Source organism: Rhipicephalus sanguineus, chromosome 11 (assembly GCF_013339695.2).
Source record: "Rhipicephalus sanguineus isolate Rsan-2018 chromosome 11, BIME_Rsan_1.4, whole genome shotgun sequence".
NCBI lineage: Eukaryota > Metazoa > Arthropoda > Arachnida > Ixodida > Ixodidae > Rhipicephalus > Rhipicephalus sanguineus.
The window spans coordinates 101,369,828-101,387,950 of NC_051186.1; the positions used below are offsets into that span (position 1 = coordinate 101,369,828).

Consider the following 18,123-nt stretch of genomic DNA (forward strand, 5'->3'; position numbering starts at 1 on the left):
TGGAGCAATCGAGACCTCGCCGAAATATATATGAGAACCCTCCACGCTGGAGGGGTAACGCCCAGATTGATTGATTTGGTCGCATTCATTCTCGCCGCTTTATCTGATCAGCGAGCAATGGATGTGAACCCTCCGAGAAAGATTGAACTTGGATACCACCCTCAGAGCCAGCGCGTAGAAGTCACAGCTCTTGACAAGATGACTAATCCTCAAGTCGTCCAAATGTGCCTCCTGCAAATCACAGTTCGAATGGCTCCCTTCGCTCTCAGCGAGACATTTCATTCCATACTGCAGCTTACAACCCGCCGCACGTATAACAAAGCCCAATGACGGCGCGCGTACGCGTATACAGCGTCACACTTCACGGGTTACAAACATTGCATTTCGAACAGACCGAAAGTAACACCCAAACGCGAAACATTCTACCGCACTTAGTTAACTAAGCCACGCCTTACTAAGACCATGCTAATGAAGTCGTGTAAAGCTAGGAACAAGGTAATTAAGATCATGCTAATTAACACGCAGCTAATTAGAAGAATGTAATTAAAACCAAGATAATCAAGACCTTACTCACCGAGATCGTGTTAATTAGGATCGTTCTAATTAGGATTATGCTATTACATCTGTACTATTCAGGACCTTGCGAATTAAACCTGAGTAATTAATGCCGTGGTAATTAGGAAAATATAAATCAATGTTAACTAACACGACGTTAATTAGGAGCGTGTTAATTAGAGTCGTGCAAGTCGGTTTTATGCTAATTACCTCTGCACTATTCAGGACCTTGCGGAATCAACCTGAGTCATTAATGCCGCTGTAATTAGAGCATCAACAATTAGTGCTAAATAACACGACGTTAATTAGGAGCGTGTACTTAAAACCAATATAATGAAGACCTTACTCACCAAGGTCGTGTTAATTAGGATCGTACTAATTAGTATTATGCTAATTACTTCAGTGCTATTCAGGACCTTGCGAATTAAACCTGGGTAATTAATGTCGTGGTAATTAAAACATTAACAATTAAGAAAGGAGATTCAATATCATCTTAGTTAACACCTTCCTAATTAATAGCATCAATATTGAAACCGAACTGATACGGTCGTTACTCCGAAGCAAACCAAGCATACTGAGTAGACGAGCCACGTAAAAAGCTGGAAGAAGCTAGGTGACCACAAGCTCCTCCGGTGGCTCCAGCCTTCGCACAAGTAGAGCAAGCTGACCAAATTATTTTATATGCAAAGAAGCTGCTGAGTAGCGTCCACCGCATTAAACACTTGACAAGCACACCGACACTATGACAGTTACGAGTTGAACTGTGGCCTCTTCAGAATCAACAAGTTTGTGCCCGAGTTCGCGCGTCAATCAATTTGATTGACAGACGCCCGCGGCGAAGAGCGGGTCCTCCCACCACATTTCCTCTTGCAGAGAAACAGTGCTCACGGCGCAACGCCAGCGAGCGGCGCGATTCATCTATGAGCCTAATCGCACAGACTATGCACACAGGCACGAAGAACTAAAGGTTATATCATCACGTGGCTACGATGTCTCGCATTCACTTTCACCGCTCTCACGACGTACCACTCACAGCTATGAAGCAAACGCCCCTAGTGGGATTTTCGGCGAGAACTATTTACTTGTTTACTATTTACTTGTTTGTGGAGGCATTGTTTCTACCGGTTCGCTACTACAGAAAAATCTTCAGACGTGTAATGTAAGTATAGCAGTAACCTGTCCGTTTATTTATCTGTAATAGTGTAATATCTGTAATATTCTAGAGAAGCGAAACGAGCTGCACCAGAGTGCTGCGCGTGCGCCCTTGTTGCCTTCGAGAGTGGAAATTTCCGTGCTGCGGGTGGAACGAAAGAATTTTCCGAAAAAGGACAAACGCCTCCGAACACGCCCGAGGGAGGCGCGATGATCAGTTGGCAAAAAGATAGCGCGACAATCACGCTGACGTCGCTGCACTGTCAAAATGTTGACTGAGTGGCGGCGCTGACGCGTTCGCACGCGGCGTTCCTTTGAAAACCGCCGCAAATGCCGCACATGTGTGCGTGACGCCATGCTCGTTCTTGTAGCCGTTTTTATCAACGCTGCTATCGCGTGCTCCGCACTGTCTTCCTCTCATGACCGCCGTAATGCAAGCTCGGAGCAAACTCGTGTGCCCGAGAAGCTCGGGCCATCCTACATAGCACCCCTAAACTTATGTTTTTGTCTTGTGTTTATCAGCCACGAATCTCTGATGTGACGCCATTCCCGCTATCTTGTTCATCTCGCGGCTTCCTCTCTCGTTCGCCGCACCGCTCGATGTTGTCCCCGTGTTGTCCGGTGAGCACTCGAGCGTAAGGTTCATAATAATAACAACGAACGATTGCGTGCATTCCGGCGAATGCGGCTGCTGCGCAATGGTTCTCTGCAACGCTCCCTCCACTTCTCCTCTATTCATCTTTCTCGCCCTCACTCACGTCATTCGCTGTTTTTCGGGACTCGCGAGCGGCGAAAGCACTGCTTTAATGAGCCATACTTCGAGCAGCGTAACCGACGGCTACGCAGTTCGAACTTCTATAGGGTTGCGGCTATTGCTTCATATACCTTGGCAATTTATCGTACAGAAGAGTACGAGAATTTATTTTCTATTAATTCTTTTGGTATCTATTGCTGTCCTTCCGTCGCCACTTCACACCGGGAGGCTTCTTGAAGCACGGACACTGTGAGTACGTGACTGGAAGTTAGGTTCGAGTGTGCTGTGAGAAAGGTGACCAGAAAGTTACTAAACAGGGAATGACGGCGCTAAGGTAGTCGTACAGGCGTGGCAGTGACATCGCGCACTGAGGCGCACACTGCAGGTTATTCAAGGGCGGCAGTCGGTGTCCGGCTCGCGGCCTTGGAAGACACGGGGCGATCCAGCTCTCGGCCTGTGGGAGTTTCTTTTTGACAGTGCACCAGCACTGAAGTCGACGTTGTTCTGCATATACAGGGAGAACGACGCTTTCCTGGTGTCGTAACGTACTCTCCACGTTTGCAGGTGCGCGCGCGAGCGTTCGAACGAAAATGAGGCAACTTGGTCCCGTGTGCGCCTTCATTATCTGCTACCTGGGTAAGTGCATATATGTAAGTGCATGTATTTTTGTTTTTCTGTTCCCGACTTCGCACGGCGAAGCATGCATAGCTTTCTAACAACTACACTTTCTTATGCAGGATTAGTTTTTTAAATAGAGCCACATCTCCTTGAATCACAGTGCCAAGTTGAGCAACCAACGTAAGGCAGCCGCACCATTTTTTAGGTCGCCAGCTGCGTCTTTGGCGAAAAAGGACCACTGACTGGTGTAGTTTAGTCTATTTTAACCACCAGAATTTTTCTTTGTGCGACTGAAGTCACACTAACCTTTCTGTTCCTCGCTCAAATCATAATGCGGCCTCAAGGTGAGCGAGCTATGTGATCTCGAACAGTTTCAGACCACAGAAAGGATTCACAATCACATATCTTTCAAATATTCTTTCGAAAATATATATTCACAGAAAGCTGATAGCGGACAGATGCCGCATCCACCGACACCATGCCGAATTGAGTACGATCGCAGAATATCGACGAGAACTCCAGGCAGAAAGGCTTGGTCTCTCTCAGTAAGCAAATGTCGCGGAAGCGCCTTGCATCAAATTGACATCAATAAGAATAGAACAGACATACTCTATTTAAACATTAAACCTCGACGTGGGGCAAGCGTTAGCCGAGGGCCCCACTGGCCTTAATTAGCCGCCCGTCCAACCTGGTCATTACTTAGGACTGTCCACAGCAGCCCCCACAGCCGACAGATACAGAGATGGCACCAACATCAATAAGGAGGAAATCGGCAACATTGCGCAACTTGCACGCAGTGGACCGCGTGTTCGCTTGCGACAGCCACCCGTTCGTTTCCCGATGTTGACGTCGTAGAGGGGCCCAGGAGGTCGACTAATACGTGACAGCATGGTTGAGAGGGGACGACGATGGGACGTAGGAGGCCGGAGGGAAGCATTTCTGGCCGCTGGCGTCGTTGATAGAGTACACAGCTAGCGACAGCTCAAAAGGAAGAAATAAAAAGTGGGCCGGCAGACGCGACGCCGTGCGTAGCCACACCTGCTTGTCACACATAAACGACCAGTGCAAGGCTCATCATAGATGTGTTCGAGAACTGTGGAATATGGTTCTGCAGGAGCGACAAGCAGGCACTCAGGGTGATGATCGCGAACAGTATTTAAGTTAAAAGGAACAAGAAAAAAACACCACTGAATTAATGATTGAGTGACAGTCAATCTGTCAATGCGTTGCATATTTATTGGTTTCTGGGCTTTAGGATATAATTTATTTGACTTTCGGCTAGCCATGTGCCATGTTCTTGGCTACCTAAATTGATAAAGGAACTGCACACTAAATTGTGTGTGCTTGGGCAGATCAGCGGATGAAAAACACGTTATCCGATGAACCCATATAGCGCTTCACAATAACAATTTTGTATAGACCGCAGTGCTAAATCGAATGATTTGTTGTCGTCTGCCCCGACATCCCGGGAACCTAGTACACGTTCGCTCACTAGCAGGGGCGCGAAATATGGCAAATATTTGGAAATAATAGAAACATAGAAACAATACTTACAAAACCGTGAAATCCTACCGCCAAGACCGTCACCTTGTATATCGGTTTATGTATAGTTCTTGAACATATAATTTTGCACAGAACACTTATGTAGTCGCATGAGTCTACGGACGAAGATGTGATTTGTTTAACAAGAAATTAAACGCTTTCGGGTCGTTCCTTTGCGTACTGCACAGTAGGCATGTGTCGGGCCGAGCTGAAGGCCGGCTGCAAGATATCCCAGCTACACGCCTGCGGCGAAGACTACCTGGTGTACAGTAACACCACGTACCTGCCGGAGCCCGAGGAGGACCAGTTCCGGGCGAATTGCGAGTGAGTCAACATTTCATGAATATATTGCTGCGTTTGACATATACCGAAACTGCGCAGAAATAAAATCAAAACGATATGAACGGTCCATACCCAAGTCGGAAGTACAAACGTTATTTGTAGACAGGCAACACACATTTTGTCAGGTGCATTCTACAGGCGGCTGTTTTGGCGCCATGCACTGTGGGACTGTTTATTGAGTGTAGCGCGTCTTGGGGCATTGTAAATACGAAACCTCGTCGCTGCGTCAGCAAGATGGAAACTGTCCACGATGCGAGACACGTCCTCTGCGCGACGGCGGACCTTGCTGCCTCCGAGGTCCGTCCGCTCGCACTAACTCTAAGGTTAGTCCACCTTATTCGGTATTTGGGCTACAGAGTAGACGCGGCAGAGCCCTTGGAAGAAGGTTGAGAAATTTTATGAGATTTTAACCAAATAATTCTGATATTCAATTGTGAATGCTCAATGTACTGGGAATATTACGGTACAACGAATGCTTTTTCGCTACTATTAAATGCGAAGCATTCTATTTTAGCAAACCAAATACACTTTCACCGTTTCCATATAGCTATCTATAGCCGCTACGTCTGGGCGCTTTCTTGGTCTCCTCCTTAATTTTGCACAGAGTCAAAACCCCATATAGCGAGCTCGCAAGAAAGCGGGAATTAGTTCGGCATATTGTGTAATTCGATATAAAACTGCTAGAAACTTACCGTATTATACGGGCGAATTTTGGTGGGCATGTTGACTTGACGGCATTCCTTCACGATAATGCAAGGAAGCCAGCATTACGGCATTATACGGGGATTCCTTCTTTATTTTTTTCTTAATTCTCCGCGGTTTGTAGTTGAGGGCGCGTGATATTGCAGGGGTGGGCTATAGGCGAGATAAAACGGCATCAACGTAAACAACATCTCAGCATCTTCATACGCAGCTGTGCGTATTTGTCGGCTGCCGAAAACTTCTATTCCTCCTCGGTGCTAATGTCGGCCTTGTTCTTCAATATCGTACTCAGCATGCTTCTTGGGATGACGTCAGACGTCTTTTCTGGACGTTCGACAGTGTTCATTATCGCGAGCTTTGCGGAAAGCAGCAAGTTCTTCCTTTTTCACGGCAGCCATCGCGTTAACGAAGGGAGCGAATAATCGCGGAGAAACGAACGGCGACTACACGAATCGACGGGAGCGACGACTGAACGCAGGACGTCTTTAGTGTCAGTCAGTGCGCCCCGCTGCCAGGAGCTTTTTTGGAGCTGAAAACAAACAAATGTATAAGGGTGAAAGCCTAAATTCTTCACCAAACATGAAAATTGACCGGCATCCCCCGTCGGCGGCGTCGACACGAGTGATGTAAAAAATCATCACGTGATGACGCCACCATATCACGTCATCTTGACGTCACTACGACGCCGCGTACTGACGTCCCATGGTGACGTCATCAATGAAATCATTGTTTGGTGAAAGGTGGGCCAATCCTGGAGGCAATGCGAAACCACATTAGTTGCAGAAACTTTCGGAGGGGGGGGGGGGCGGGAAGTTCAATACATCGACTTAGAAGAGAAAGAGGAAGATGGCTTCCGCCTTCGAATTGACTAACGCCGATCAATGAGGGACCCTGCGAGTTTTTTCTTAAGAATAGCTCTTGTAGCTGATCAAGACTGCTGGCAACTTAATTGTTTCACGGTAACGTACAATGTGGTCAGTGTCAGATACCGTCTCCGCGTCTCTGTGCAAGATGGACAGAGTATGTGGTTTGCTATTGCCTTACGAAGGCGATGTCTATCTCTATGTCTTGGTACCAGATTGTACGCCAAGCAGATAGCCTGCACAATCGAGTTCTCGGAGAGCTGCCTGGACAATGTGCCCCGCGCCGTGGCGTTGGTTGCCATGGAAGCCGCGGGCGACGACTTCGAGGCCGCCTGCACAGAAGGCAACGAACGACACGACAGTGAGTATCACTACCAACTGTAGGCAAAAGAGACAGAATAAACTTTCTGTAGAACATGAGACGAGTTGCGCGAGCTTGAGTGGCAACTCCGCTTAGCAGCGGGCGATATGTACACAGTCCAAGAATCCAGTGACCTTAGCTGGGCTTTTCGCTCGGTTGACCAGTATGGGCACGCCGAGTAGAGTCGGAGGTGGACAGCGCTGAGCCCCTTCGCCAGGTCGTCACATGTGCGAAGGGTGTAAGCTGTGGTGTGCTGCAACCCTGTTGGGTAGCTACCTGCAACTATATTTCGTTCCAGGTAGATCAACTTACGGTTTCTGCTTTGTTTACGCGAGTCAGGAATTCGCGCTTACAGCCAGCTGTACTACATAAATGACTTATACGAGCAGTGTTTAGGTGCTACCATGCGTTATTATTTTTTTCATTGCTGTGGATTTTACTTGTGTTATTATCTGTAAAAAGTATATTTTTACAGATAATAATACGAGTAAAAACCACAGCCATGATAAAACAATAACGACTGCTCGTGTAGACTTCTCAGGTAAGCAGCCAGCGAGTACTTCTACGCCGTACTTTATGGCTTTGAGCCAAGCGTTAAGAGGTGGATAGACGAGCTTCTTGTAAGTGTAGTAGCTGTGTGTACATCGTGGGCTTACCAGGCGCGTCCACAACACTGGCGTTTCAAGTGAACCTTATGGTGCGACGTAACGTCAGCCCTCACGTTAGAGTACATACGTCAGTATTATCTAAACTAAGTTCACTCTATGGTGCAATCATGCGAGCATCATCGTAACTTTCGCTAAGGTATTTCTCCGGGGTCGAGCAATGCTTCAATATAGCTTGCTGAATCATAGGACTACAAATGTAATGTTTATTAGACTGCTACAAAAGCACAGCCAACACTGGAACCACAGACGTTTGTCTGATATGACGCCTGTATCGTAGGAATACATATGTTGTGTTTATTGCTTTCTGGTAAAATTAGACAACCAGCACCACAACCACAATTGACGTTGCACCGACATTACGCCTGTATAGGCCGTTTTTCCAAACCAGTTTCTAGACCTACCGTGGATTTTGTGGTAAAACACCTGATTGCCACGCAGAATGCTTGGGTTCGATTCCTGCTGGGACTTTCACTTTTATTTTTTCCATTCGTAGGGACAACGCTGCCGCTGTCGGCTTTTCTTAACGCTCTCGTATTTAAATTACCAATGTCTGTTCTCCTGGTGATCTAGAATTACTTAATCCAGAGTTCATCAGTCTCGTAATGTAGCATGCCTGAGAATCGCCTGGATTGACAGAGAATGCTATTTAGCCTTCTGCAATACTTCGCACCATCGGTGCTGGCCGCCTACAGAGGCGAGAACCGGAGACTACGCAAGAAACCTCCTTTTGTTTGCCGTATAAAAATAACCGGCTTGAAGAAGTTCAGGCCTGCAAATCTCTAGTAATAACGTTCACTTCCAGTCCTAACTAGTCGACTCATATAAATAACGTGTTCTCTAGTGCCCGACAAAATTTAGGCCTCCTGAAGCATAAGTTGGGTGAATGTTCCCTCTACCTCAGATTGACAATGTACAAAATAATTATTAACCGTCTTTGGAAGACGGCAGTGCGATTTGGGACCTATAGACAACGAAAAGTATGCGAACTTGAAAACATTCAAACCTTAGCCTCCCACTACCTTTGCAAGCGGTTCAATAGTCTTGATTCACCTTCGCCAATGTTACAGTTGGCCGAACTTGAGCAACTATCTCAAAGAAGGAACACCGCACATTTGAATATCTTAGCCGGTGTTTATTTTCGTAAGGTGAGAAAAAAACCTGACGACTACATGGAGTAGCACACCGATCGAGCCTCACGTGAAAAGATTGGTAAATCCCACGTATCGTGCGAGTCAACGTTACGCGAAGCATGTGGCGGGATGGTGATTGTGGCGTAATTTTTTTACATTGAGCGAAACGTTACGAAATGACCCTAAAGATATGTACAAATGGCATACGCAGACACATATGTTGAAGAGCTGCACACGTGTTATATAATCAGATGTTTACAGCTGCGCAACCATGCCAACATCAACATGGGTATTAACAACACCAGACTCGGTAAGCTGGTATGTAGTGCTTATACTTGTCCGTTATGATGCTGAACGGACGCACGTGTCACGATCCCGTATGCTTGTGTGGAAGGGGTTCTTGAGAGTTGTCAGGTAGATGGCGTTGAGCGGAATGTCTTCGTTATTGTAATTGATGTGCGCAACGCAGACCTCGCCGAATCCGCTGCTCGCCTGTATGTGTTCTGTGTCTGGCGGACGGCGAAGTGGGATGCGGCCTACGTTGAAGTGGAGCATCGCTGTGTTCTCATATGTGCTCAGGCCTCCGCATCTGCAATGTAGCTTCTTGCTGTGGAAGACACAGTGGGCTCATCACTCCAGACTTCAGAAAGTGCTAACACGCCAGTTTCTGTGAGCAGAGCGTCTTTTTTGCATACTGTACGTCGACAGTGGTATGCCTGAGGTGATTGTTGGGGTTGTGGCATCAAATGAAGGTGGTAGCCAGGTCCAAGACAATGTCTAGAGGCCTATTTGCTAGCCAGGTCATGTCCTCGACCGACTGTCTGTCGATAGAGCCGGCGACATGTCGGAACCTGGTCAACTTTTGCGTTGGAGTTATAAGCCGTCAAGGTTGGTAGCCCTGGATAGTGCTACGTAGACCAACTTCAGTGGTTGACGCCTATCGTATCCGTAGACTACTTGGGCGTATGTGGCCCTTTGTGGCTTATACATAGTTATGGATTTGCTAGCGCAAAGGGAAACTGTGTCCTCTTACACCAGATATTTTTCTGGTGGATATCGTGGTTGTGGCGGTTCGCATTACCACGGGCACCCATTCCAATTCTATTGAGGGGTTGCGGTAGTGATGTGCTTCGTCCTGGCTGGCAGGACAGCGCCTACCGTGGACGTCGGAAATTCAAGCCACAGTCACACGAGTTGCCCTGGTCGTCACGCTCGATGTACCACAAGGTGCACATGTTTGCATAAATGAGGCCGTCGCTTACGTCGATGTCGGCCGTGATCATGCACGGCTTGCCGATGCTCAAGCAAATTGAACCCAGCAGGCTAACCATGTCGCTTGCGTTCATCTTGGCCACCTTGGTGAGGGCATCCCTGTGTACCTGCTCGTTCTTATAGCCAGTTATGTTATGGCATGCGGGATGACATAATACGTTGTCCGCAGGGTTGAAGCAACGTGCATTATAGCGGTCGACGTCCGCATTGCTGTAGTATAGCTGTATGCCGTCAGGGCACTTAGGGGTGGCTTCCTCGCGTGTCACAAAACGGCTCTCAATCAATCAGACGTCATACTCGGTCAGCATGAGGCCATCGCCCAGCCTCATAAGAAATGAAGAGAACACTGCGTCATTCTGGCGGATCAAGTGGACGAGTGGATGGCAGTCGAGCGTCTTACAGGAGAGTTCTGCCTTCAGCTACGTCACTCTTACTGTATGTATGTTCGCTCTTACTGCGTTGATTGAGACTGTGAATCACCTGTAGCGTATACCCGTACATCATGAGCTGTGGTATGCGGGTATCTGCAACACGTGACTGAGGGGATGGGTTTCATGAGGTATGCGGCAGGCGTTTTGCGTTATTTATGTCATGACAATGAATCGTGCTCTTCATACACTGATCCCTAGCTATGCCAATTTTGGTATACTACAAGCTATGGTGAAGCCCAGGAGGGCGCCCAAACTTAGGCGGCTAGATAGATACATACATAGATAGAGACGGGCAAAGTGCCTGAGGTTCGCCAAGAAATGCTTCGCATTTAAAGCACAGCCATTACATCAAACCTATAATTTGTACTGATTTGTAATGTTTGCTTCGTGTGTGTGTGTGTGTGTGTGTGTGTGTGTGTGTGTGTGTGTGTGTGTGTGTGTGTGTGTGTGTGTGTGTGTGTGTGTGTGTGTGTGTGTGTGTGTGTGTGTGTGTGTGTGTGTGTGTGTGTGTGTGTGTGTGTGTGTGTGTGTGTGTGTGTGTGTGTTTGTGTGTGGGCGCGCGCGCGGCGCTCATGTGAAACTGCAGTAATTAATAATGACCTATAAAGGGCACGCACTAAATGCTTTCCATTTCTTTTTGCATCCACAGTGTACAAAAACAGCATCAAGTGCATGAACTCGGCTGGTGTCGGGCTCAACAAATGCTTCGGAGTTCTACGTGACGGCTTGGGTGAGAGCATTGACGCACCAGGGGGAAGGACCATTCACTACGCTTGCTGGTAGGTGAACGCTAGCATTGCAACGCGCGCTTACTTTTTTATTTTTGTGTCTCACCTACAAAATTTGTTACTACCACTCGGCGCAAGCGGCGCCGCTTTATATGCGAAACTTCTCGATTCGTTCAGGCTATACCGATAAGATTGGGCACGCCGTAGTTTCTCTGGACCATAATAAAGTACTTGCCATGCCATGCCATGACGCGAGTAGTCAAGTTCATTCTGGAGCTAACGCGAGTACGAGCGATAACGCTAGCATTTTCTATCATTCATTTATAAAACTTGATTCAATTAGCCGACGGGGAGGTTATAGACGACCGACGACTTTGATGGTCGCTACGAGTGTACAACATGCGTTGCTTTGAGTTATGTGCGGTAATTTGAGTTACTGGTTATCTGGGCACAAGTTAGCCCAATAAATAGTTAATTTCGCCCCTACCAGTGTGACCGCAGCATTCTTCACCGTTACTACCACGTGATAGTATCTCTGGATGAGGGCCCTGCTCTGCATCCCACGGTATCGGGTGCTGCCCTGCTGGGCTCTGCGGTAATGGTCGTGTACTTATATTTATGAGAAATGCACAGCGCGAAAATATAAGTCCGAGGTGACACACGGTTATGTGCCGCCTATCAATAGTTTCACGCTGTAAATCAACAGTGGGGAATTGCCAACGGGCCCAACATACAACCCTCTTGAAGACAGACACTTAGGTACGCGTAAGCTCCCGACCCCACAGTAAAACAAAGCGGGGTCACCTATTTCGTTGTCCCAAACACCGTGCGCCTCGCAGTGAAATCGTGGTTCTGGCACGTAAAACAGAAGAATGCATCTAAATATGTTGTTAAGGCGAAAGCTTTAGATGCCTCACGAGACGCGAAAATTGACCGTCGGCGTCGGAATCAATACGAGTGATGAAAAGGACCATCATCACGCGCTAAAGTCACCATAAAACTTCATCATGACGTCACAGAACTGTGAAATGTGTGAAGTCACCAGGACGCCATTATGAGGGCACGTAACGCGACGTCGCATGATGACGTCACCACATGACATCGTCACTTCGTCAAAGGTGGGCCGATCGCCGAGGCAGTGCAAAACTAGGTGAGTTGCCGATAGTTTACAGTGCCTCCGACCGAGGATCGCATGCGATTTGAACCCGGGCCCTCTGGGGTGCAGTCGAGTATTCTACCACAGAGCCAGGCTGGTGCTTCAAACTCACTTGCAAAAAGAACCTATGCAGGCGAAATTAGGGGCAAGGAGGAATAGTGTTAACCTATGTAATATAGACTGGCAGAAGAGTAAAATAACTACCAGTCATTACAAAATGCTAATTGCGCAACAAGTTTGTGGTTTAATGTTTCCCACCCACTGCAAAGCCCTGAGCCATAAATCTTCATTGTCATCAGCCACTTGCAGTAACAACAAGGTGCACATGATACGTTACTGATGTGTAGCGGGTACCTCGCTTATCCGCAGAAAGACGAATGATGGCGTTGTGGGTGCTGCCCTACTTCGCAAAAGTTATGATTTATGCCGTAGTCGATAGAGTCGATACTTCGCGGAAAGCCAAAACTTTAAACGCAGTTGACCTTGCCCCAACACGGAGCTGCGCTCAGAATTCATATTAGGCAAAATCGTAATCGCCGGTGAACAATTCCTTTTTTCAAAGATTTCAACCATGCGAGTGATATTTTATACCAACAGCACGGCGTCACACATTGCAGCTTTTAGGATCGCCGCGCGAAAAGCAGAGGACCTCATCTCAACGGCTTTTATATAAAATGGCTGAATGAAACTCTTAAAGCGAAGCCGATTTAGCAATAAAACTATTCGTAAAGCCTTTACAATAAAGACACTTCTGTGCTCTCTGGCGCCAACTTCGCCTTAACATACATACATGAGAAACACGCAGCACCACATCGGTGATTATTCTAAAATGTGCAACTTCAGAAAATATTTTAACGTTTGTGATCGTGTGACGTGGGACGTCGCAACGTTGAAAACGATTCAGTAACTCAGGGCCGAAAAATGTGTCTTACAGTTTGTTGCTTCTGAAGCCGTCGAAACAAAGAAGACCTTCCCCGTGCGTGTCCCTATGTCCGACCAGATACTTGGCAACTTTGAATTAAATCTTCTGCATGGCGAGGAAAGCGGCATGTTCTGGTTGGCGGCGCATCTTCACGAAGAAGCAACGTTGCCAAAGCAGAAAGTGACGGTTGTGACAAAGCAGCAAAAATATTACTATCTTCTTGCAGGAGAACCTGGCGTCGCATATAGAACTTCTTATGAAGCAAGGGTGACTTTATACTATGTATTCCAATATGGGAGCGCTTTATATTATAGTTAAAGTTTGTTATTGGTAATAAGTGTGTTTAGAAATGGTGGAGACATTCCACTTTGTGAAGGCTGATTGCCAGCGGATCTGGCGGGCGCACTCCCGCCTCTACTCTCACTGGCGTTTTTTCACAAGTCCGCTGCTCCTCTGGCGTTCCCTGAATGAGCTCTCTACCCATACTTGCCACTCACGACATCGCCAACGCTGCGCTCAGACTCGAATGATGGGCACGTAAGGCGTTTATATCCACTTCAACTTTCTGCACAGCCTCCGGGATCGCTCTACCTTTGACCGATCGACGATGTCCATTGGTGACTTCATTATGTGTCGTCGTGTAGTGACACCATCGCGTGGTGTCATAAGACGATGCACGCCGCGACAGCAGACGACGATGCCCGCCGACACGCCGAGACCCTAACCTGCTTCGCCCCTAAAAGTCGTCACACTGCGACCAGCAAGCAAAAACGCCTATATATAGGGCAGGCTCGCCACGCCCCTCGCGTTGAACAGTGGCGCTAACCGCGGAGAAACGCTACCATTGTATTGAACTCGATTGCGAAGGCCGTAAGACGGAACGCTCGCGCGCCTTTCTAGCCCTGCCGTGCAAAAAAATTTAATGTGATGCTTTCATCAAAGTGAATCAATTCCGCACGGCCCTATATGTACGCCACTGAATACACGCTTGAATATGTAAATTTGTAGGTTTAGTTAGCAAATTGCATGTAATTATTTATTGCACTTCATTTTCATCAAGTTATTTCGTGAGCGATTCGGCGACAGCATATGACTTTTATCTGAGACTACTAAATGTTCACAACAGGACGGAAATATATCTCTCGTAGGCATGCACATTTATACAAACTCCGCGCTGACAATTCTTCCGGACACGAGGACGCCTACACTCTAAGCAAAAGGGTGTTGAAAGGGTGTGTGCTTCATAGCTTTTGGGACTAACGGGCCTGTCACAATCATTAATCCCTGTAAGGACTAACGGCACCGGGTCTAACAGTTAGTCCCCACAGATCATCTCAATGAACTAACATTTAGTCCTCAGATTTACACCTTACCGGACAACCGCTAGTCCTCGCAGTTGCACCTTGCCGGACGAACGGTCGGTCCGCTCAAACACTCCATTCGAATGAACTTTTTATCCCTAGGACTGATTTTCTAGTTACTCTACGCAAGGCTTAATACTTTTTTCGCGTGTTTCTTTCCGCGGTGAGCAACAAATGCCCCGGAAAAGAACACGCGAAAAAATATTTAGTCATGCGTGTGTCACTGCTTTCACAGACCATGCGACAACGAAAGAAAATTTTTCTCTATACTTATGAAGTTTCTGCTTTCGTTCATTGAATTCACTGCAAAATGTCCAAGACAGGTCCAGCCGCGATGTCATTTCTCGTACAGTCCTTTTTCTGAAGCTGCTCCAACGGAAGCGATGGATGACAGGCATTGCACGCGCCAGTGTACGCAGCATTCTGCTCGTTGTAGACAACGGCTGCATCCTCACGATCAATTTCGCGATCATCCTCACGATCAATCACGATCAATTTCGCTCACGCGATAGGTACGGCAGAATAAAGAGCGATCATTAACTTTTGAAAGAATCCAGCGCCGATTTGTGTCCAGAATCAGATTGAAATCATGGATCCGATAGGCCTGTTTTCTCGGCCGCCATACCTAGCCCGTGGCGACGCAGTGCAGTGACTAAGCCTGAGATATACAGCGCGGCATCGCGGCATGTCGATTCCAGCTCCACATTTCATGTGTGCGGCGAGACGTAAAAGCAGCACGACACGGCCATCCACGCATACGTCTATATCAAAGGCACCGAGGCATATTTCCTAAGTCGGCAAACTCTCCGAGCGCGACAGAACCGCTTTGCAGACTAACTGGTTTGCACACGGCACGCCTCCCTCTCCGCTTGCTCATCGACGGTCTGTCCGTTCATCGCGCGCGCCTATTGGGCTCGGTTACTCCTCTTTCGGATAAATTTGCCTTAGAGTGTAGAAGGACACTTCAGATGCGTGTTGAGCGCAAAGAGCTTTGGTTTCATCGATTTCTTGGTGCGTCAAAAATAAGCAATAAAGAATTTAAGACAATAACGATCATATGAGACACCATGGAAATTTATGCTCTTGTATTTAATCATGATAATCAAATGGCTATTCTATGTCCCGTGCAGGACGAACGCCTCTCGAAATGATCTCCAGTATACCCTGTCTTTCGTGAGTTGCCAGTGTGTATGTATGTATGTATGTATGTATGTATGTATGTATGTATGTATGTATGTATGTATGTATGTATGTATGTATGTATGTATGTATGTATGTATGTATGTATGTATGTATGCATGTGTGTATGTATGTATGTATAACGTTTAACAGAACGGCACCGGCTTCGGCGAAAGCACGTTTCCTTTCCGCGTTATTACCGGTTTCTTTGCAAGAAGATTCGATTAGGTCATGCCTTTTTCCGCGTGCCTACTTGAAGTTTGGAGATGTGCACTAAATCTGCTCTTTTCTTCAGCGCATACCATAACTCGCTGGAGTGCGTGGAGCGGGCCCTGGACGACTGCGATCCGAACTCTCCGGCCAAGGAGTACGTGGCCAACGTGATGGAGCGCATCTTCGGCCAAGTGCTAAGCCTCGTGTGTGGACCGTACACCCGGGGTTCTGCCGATTGCCACGCCCTGCCCAAACTGCCGCCTACACCTGGACCGAAGAAGACTAACCTCATCGAGCTGGCCGTTGAGATATCGGACTCATTCCGAAACAAAAAGAAAAAGAACTAATAAAGACCGGAATACATGCAGCGGTTTACCGGCATCCGGTTGACGAACTTCGTCCGACTACGAACTCCCACGCAGGAGGCGCTCGGCGCGTCTATGGCGACAGATCGAAGCTGAAAAGACCGAAGAATCAATACCGAAGCATCTAATGAACGAATGAAAGCTCTTTATAAAAGGTATATATAGGGTAGTTGTGAAGTCAACACCTATTTTTCATTTACATTCGCCTAGAAACTTGCATCAGGTCTAAGGGGTGTTTTATATTGTTGACTAATATGACGTCTACTAGTTACAATTCCAGAGAATGTCTTGTAGCACTGTTGACTGATGTCTGCGCACTTCCACAGCGCCTTTAATTGACACGAGAAGTTCGTCGTGGAAGTTCGTATTCTGGCGTTTAGGCGTAGATTTGTAATATTCTGGATGTTTCAGAAAATATGTACAAAAATCTATTAAATGCCGAAGAAGTAGCGGGGTGCACATTAAAATGACTGCGGGGTGAAATTTGAACAGCAATTATGAAAAATACGCGAAATAACGTTTAAACCAGAAGAGATAAGCATTCGAATCTAATGCATGAGCGAAACTTTTTTATACAAGGTATCCATATTCTCTTTAGGACTGTAAAAAAGGAGACGCTGCTTAATTTTGCGGAGAGAGGACGTCCGGCTGATTTCACGCCGGAAACCAAATTTAAACTTTCGAAGAGCGTTTCAAAGATTGGTTCCTTCGCATTGTCGGGCGAGGATGATCAAGCGCCTTTAGGTGCGCACACTAAACAACAAAATTCGCCACTTGATAATTATTCTTTCTCACTGTGAGCCTACATGTTTTTAACATAAAGGCGCGTCTGCGCCGGTTTCTGTAATCACTAATCCCTAATGGAGATATATAGTAGCTGCTTTGAGGGCTTCTAAGACGTCAACAAGAATAAACGTATTTTTTTTCTATTTCAGTCGTGAAATAATTGCGTAATACAAAAAAATTCAAGTGAGATTAATATGGGGCCAACTTGCCCCTTAAAAGCACGCAGATATAATCATCTATAAACCGAAGAAAAGATTTCGGCCGATGGAGAACGTAGCAACTTTATTTCTGCGTGCTTAATGCTGAATATCAGTGAAATTAAAAGACACTGATCGCCAAGTTGCGATTTGCTGTACCGTTCACCCACCTCATAACTGACACTGATATAGCGAAATATTGGTTGTAACGAGCTAAGTATAAAAATTAGTTGGCGACGCTTTATTTGAATGGCATTTATTTTTTTATAAAGAAATTCAAAACGAACAAATATTGGGTTCGCGCGAGGCTGAAAGCTAGCAACGTCGCATAAAAGTAAAAATAAATATTGAAAGACAATTAATCATCACATTTTCACATCCATCTTCAAATGTGAGCGCAGGTCTTTTTTGTCAAAGGAGCTTTCCTATGTTGCAAAATTATCTTCTCATATTCCTGTTTCTTTAGGTTTAAATACCTGTTTATATGTTTATGGTGGGTTTGAAACCTTACATATTGCGCTTTTGTAGCTACAGTTTCTGCCTCAGCCAAATTGCCGATTTGTTAGGGCCGATTTCTTATGTACGGTTACAAAGAATATCGAATATAGCTAACTTACGGTCCTGGTGCTACATCTCATTATTAGGACGTTCGAATATAGTCACTTATGGATAGTAATTTGGAACTCGTGCTATCTGTTCTCTAGACAAAACTTCAAATGCTTACCGCAAATAATGTGGTTGAAATAGCAGCTTCTTCAAAGGGTAGCTTCTGCTTCTGTTATAGTGAGTGATCACATTAAAGAACGTCGAAACACAGTTGCAAAAC

The 18,123-nt window shown here is 46.5% G+C and overlaps 1 protein-coding gene across 1 annotated transcript; it reads left to right on the forward strand.

Annotated features, from left to right (window-relative positions):
* Positions 1–4,813: 4,813 nt before the first annotated feature.
* On the forward strand, positions 4,814–17,696 carry LOC119373627 (uncharacterized). The gene is made up of 4 exons (XM_037643679.2): positions 4,814–4,945; positions 6,744–6,889; positions 11,040–11,169; positions 16,032–17,696. The coding sequence occupies exons 1-4, from the start codon at positions 4,815–4,817 to the stop codon at positions 16,294–16,296; spliced, it is 672 nt and encodes a 223-aa protein (XP_037499607.1). The 5' UTR covers position 4,814; the 3' UTR covers positions 16,297–17,696.
* The last annotated feature ends 427 nt before the right edge of the window (positions 17,697–18,123 follow it).

Coding starts and splice junctions, on each gene's coding strand:
- LOC119373627 (XM_037643679.2), top strand. CDS start 4,815: ATGTGTCGGGCCGAGCTGAAGGCCGGCTGCAAGATATCCCAGCTACAC. Junction 4,946..6,743: donor CAGTTCCGGGCGAATTGCGA/GTGAGTCAACAT, acceptor TCTTGGTACCAG/ATTGTACGCCAAGCAGATAG. Junction 11,170..16,031: donor ACCATTCACTACGCTTGCTG/GTAGGTGAACGC, acceptor TCTTTTCTTCAG/CGCATACCATAACTCGCTGG.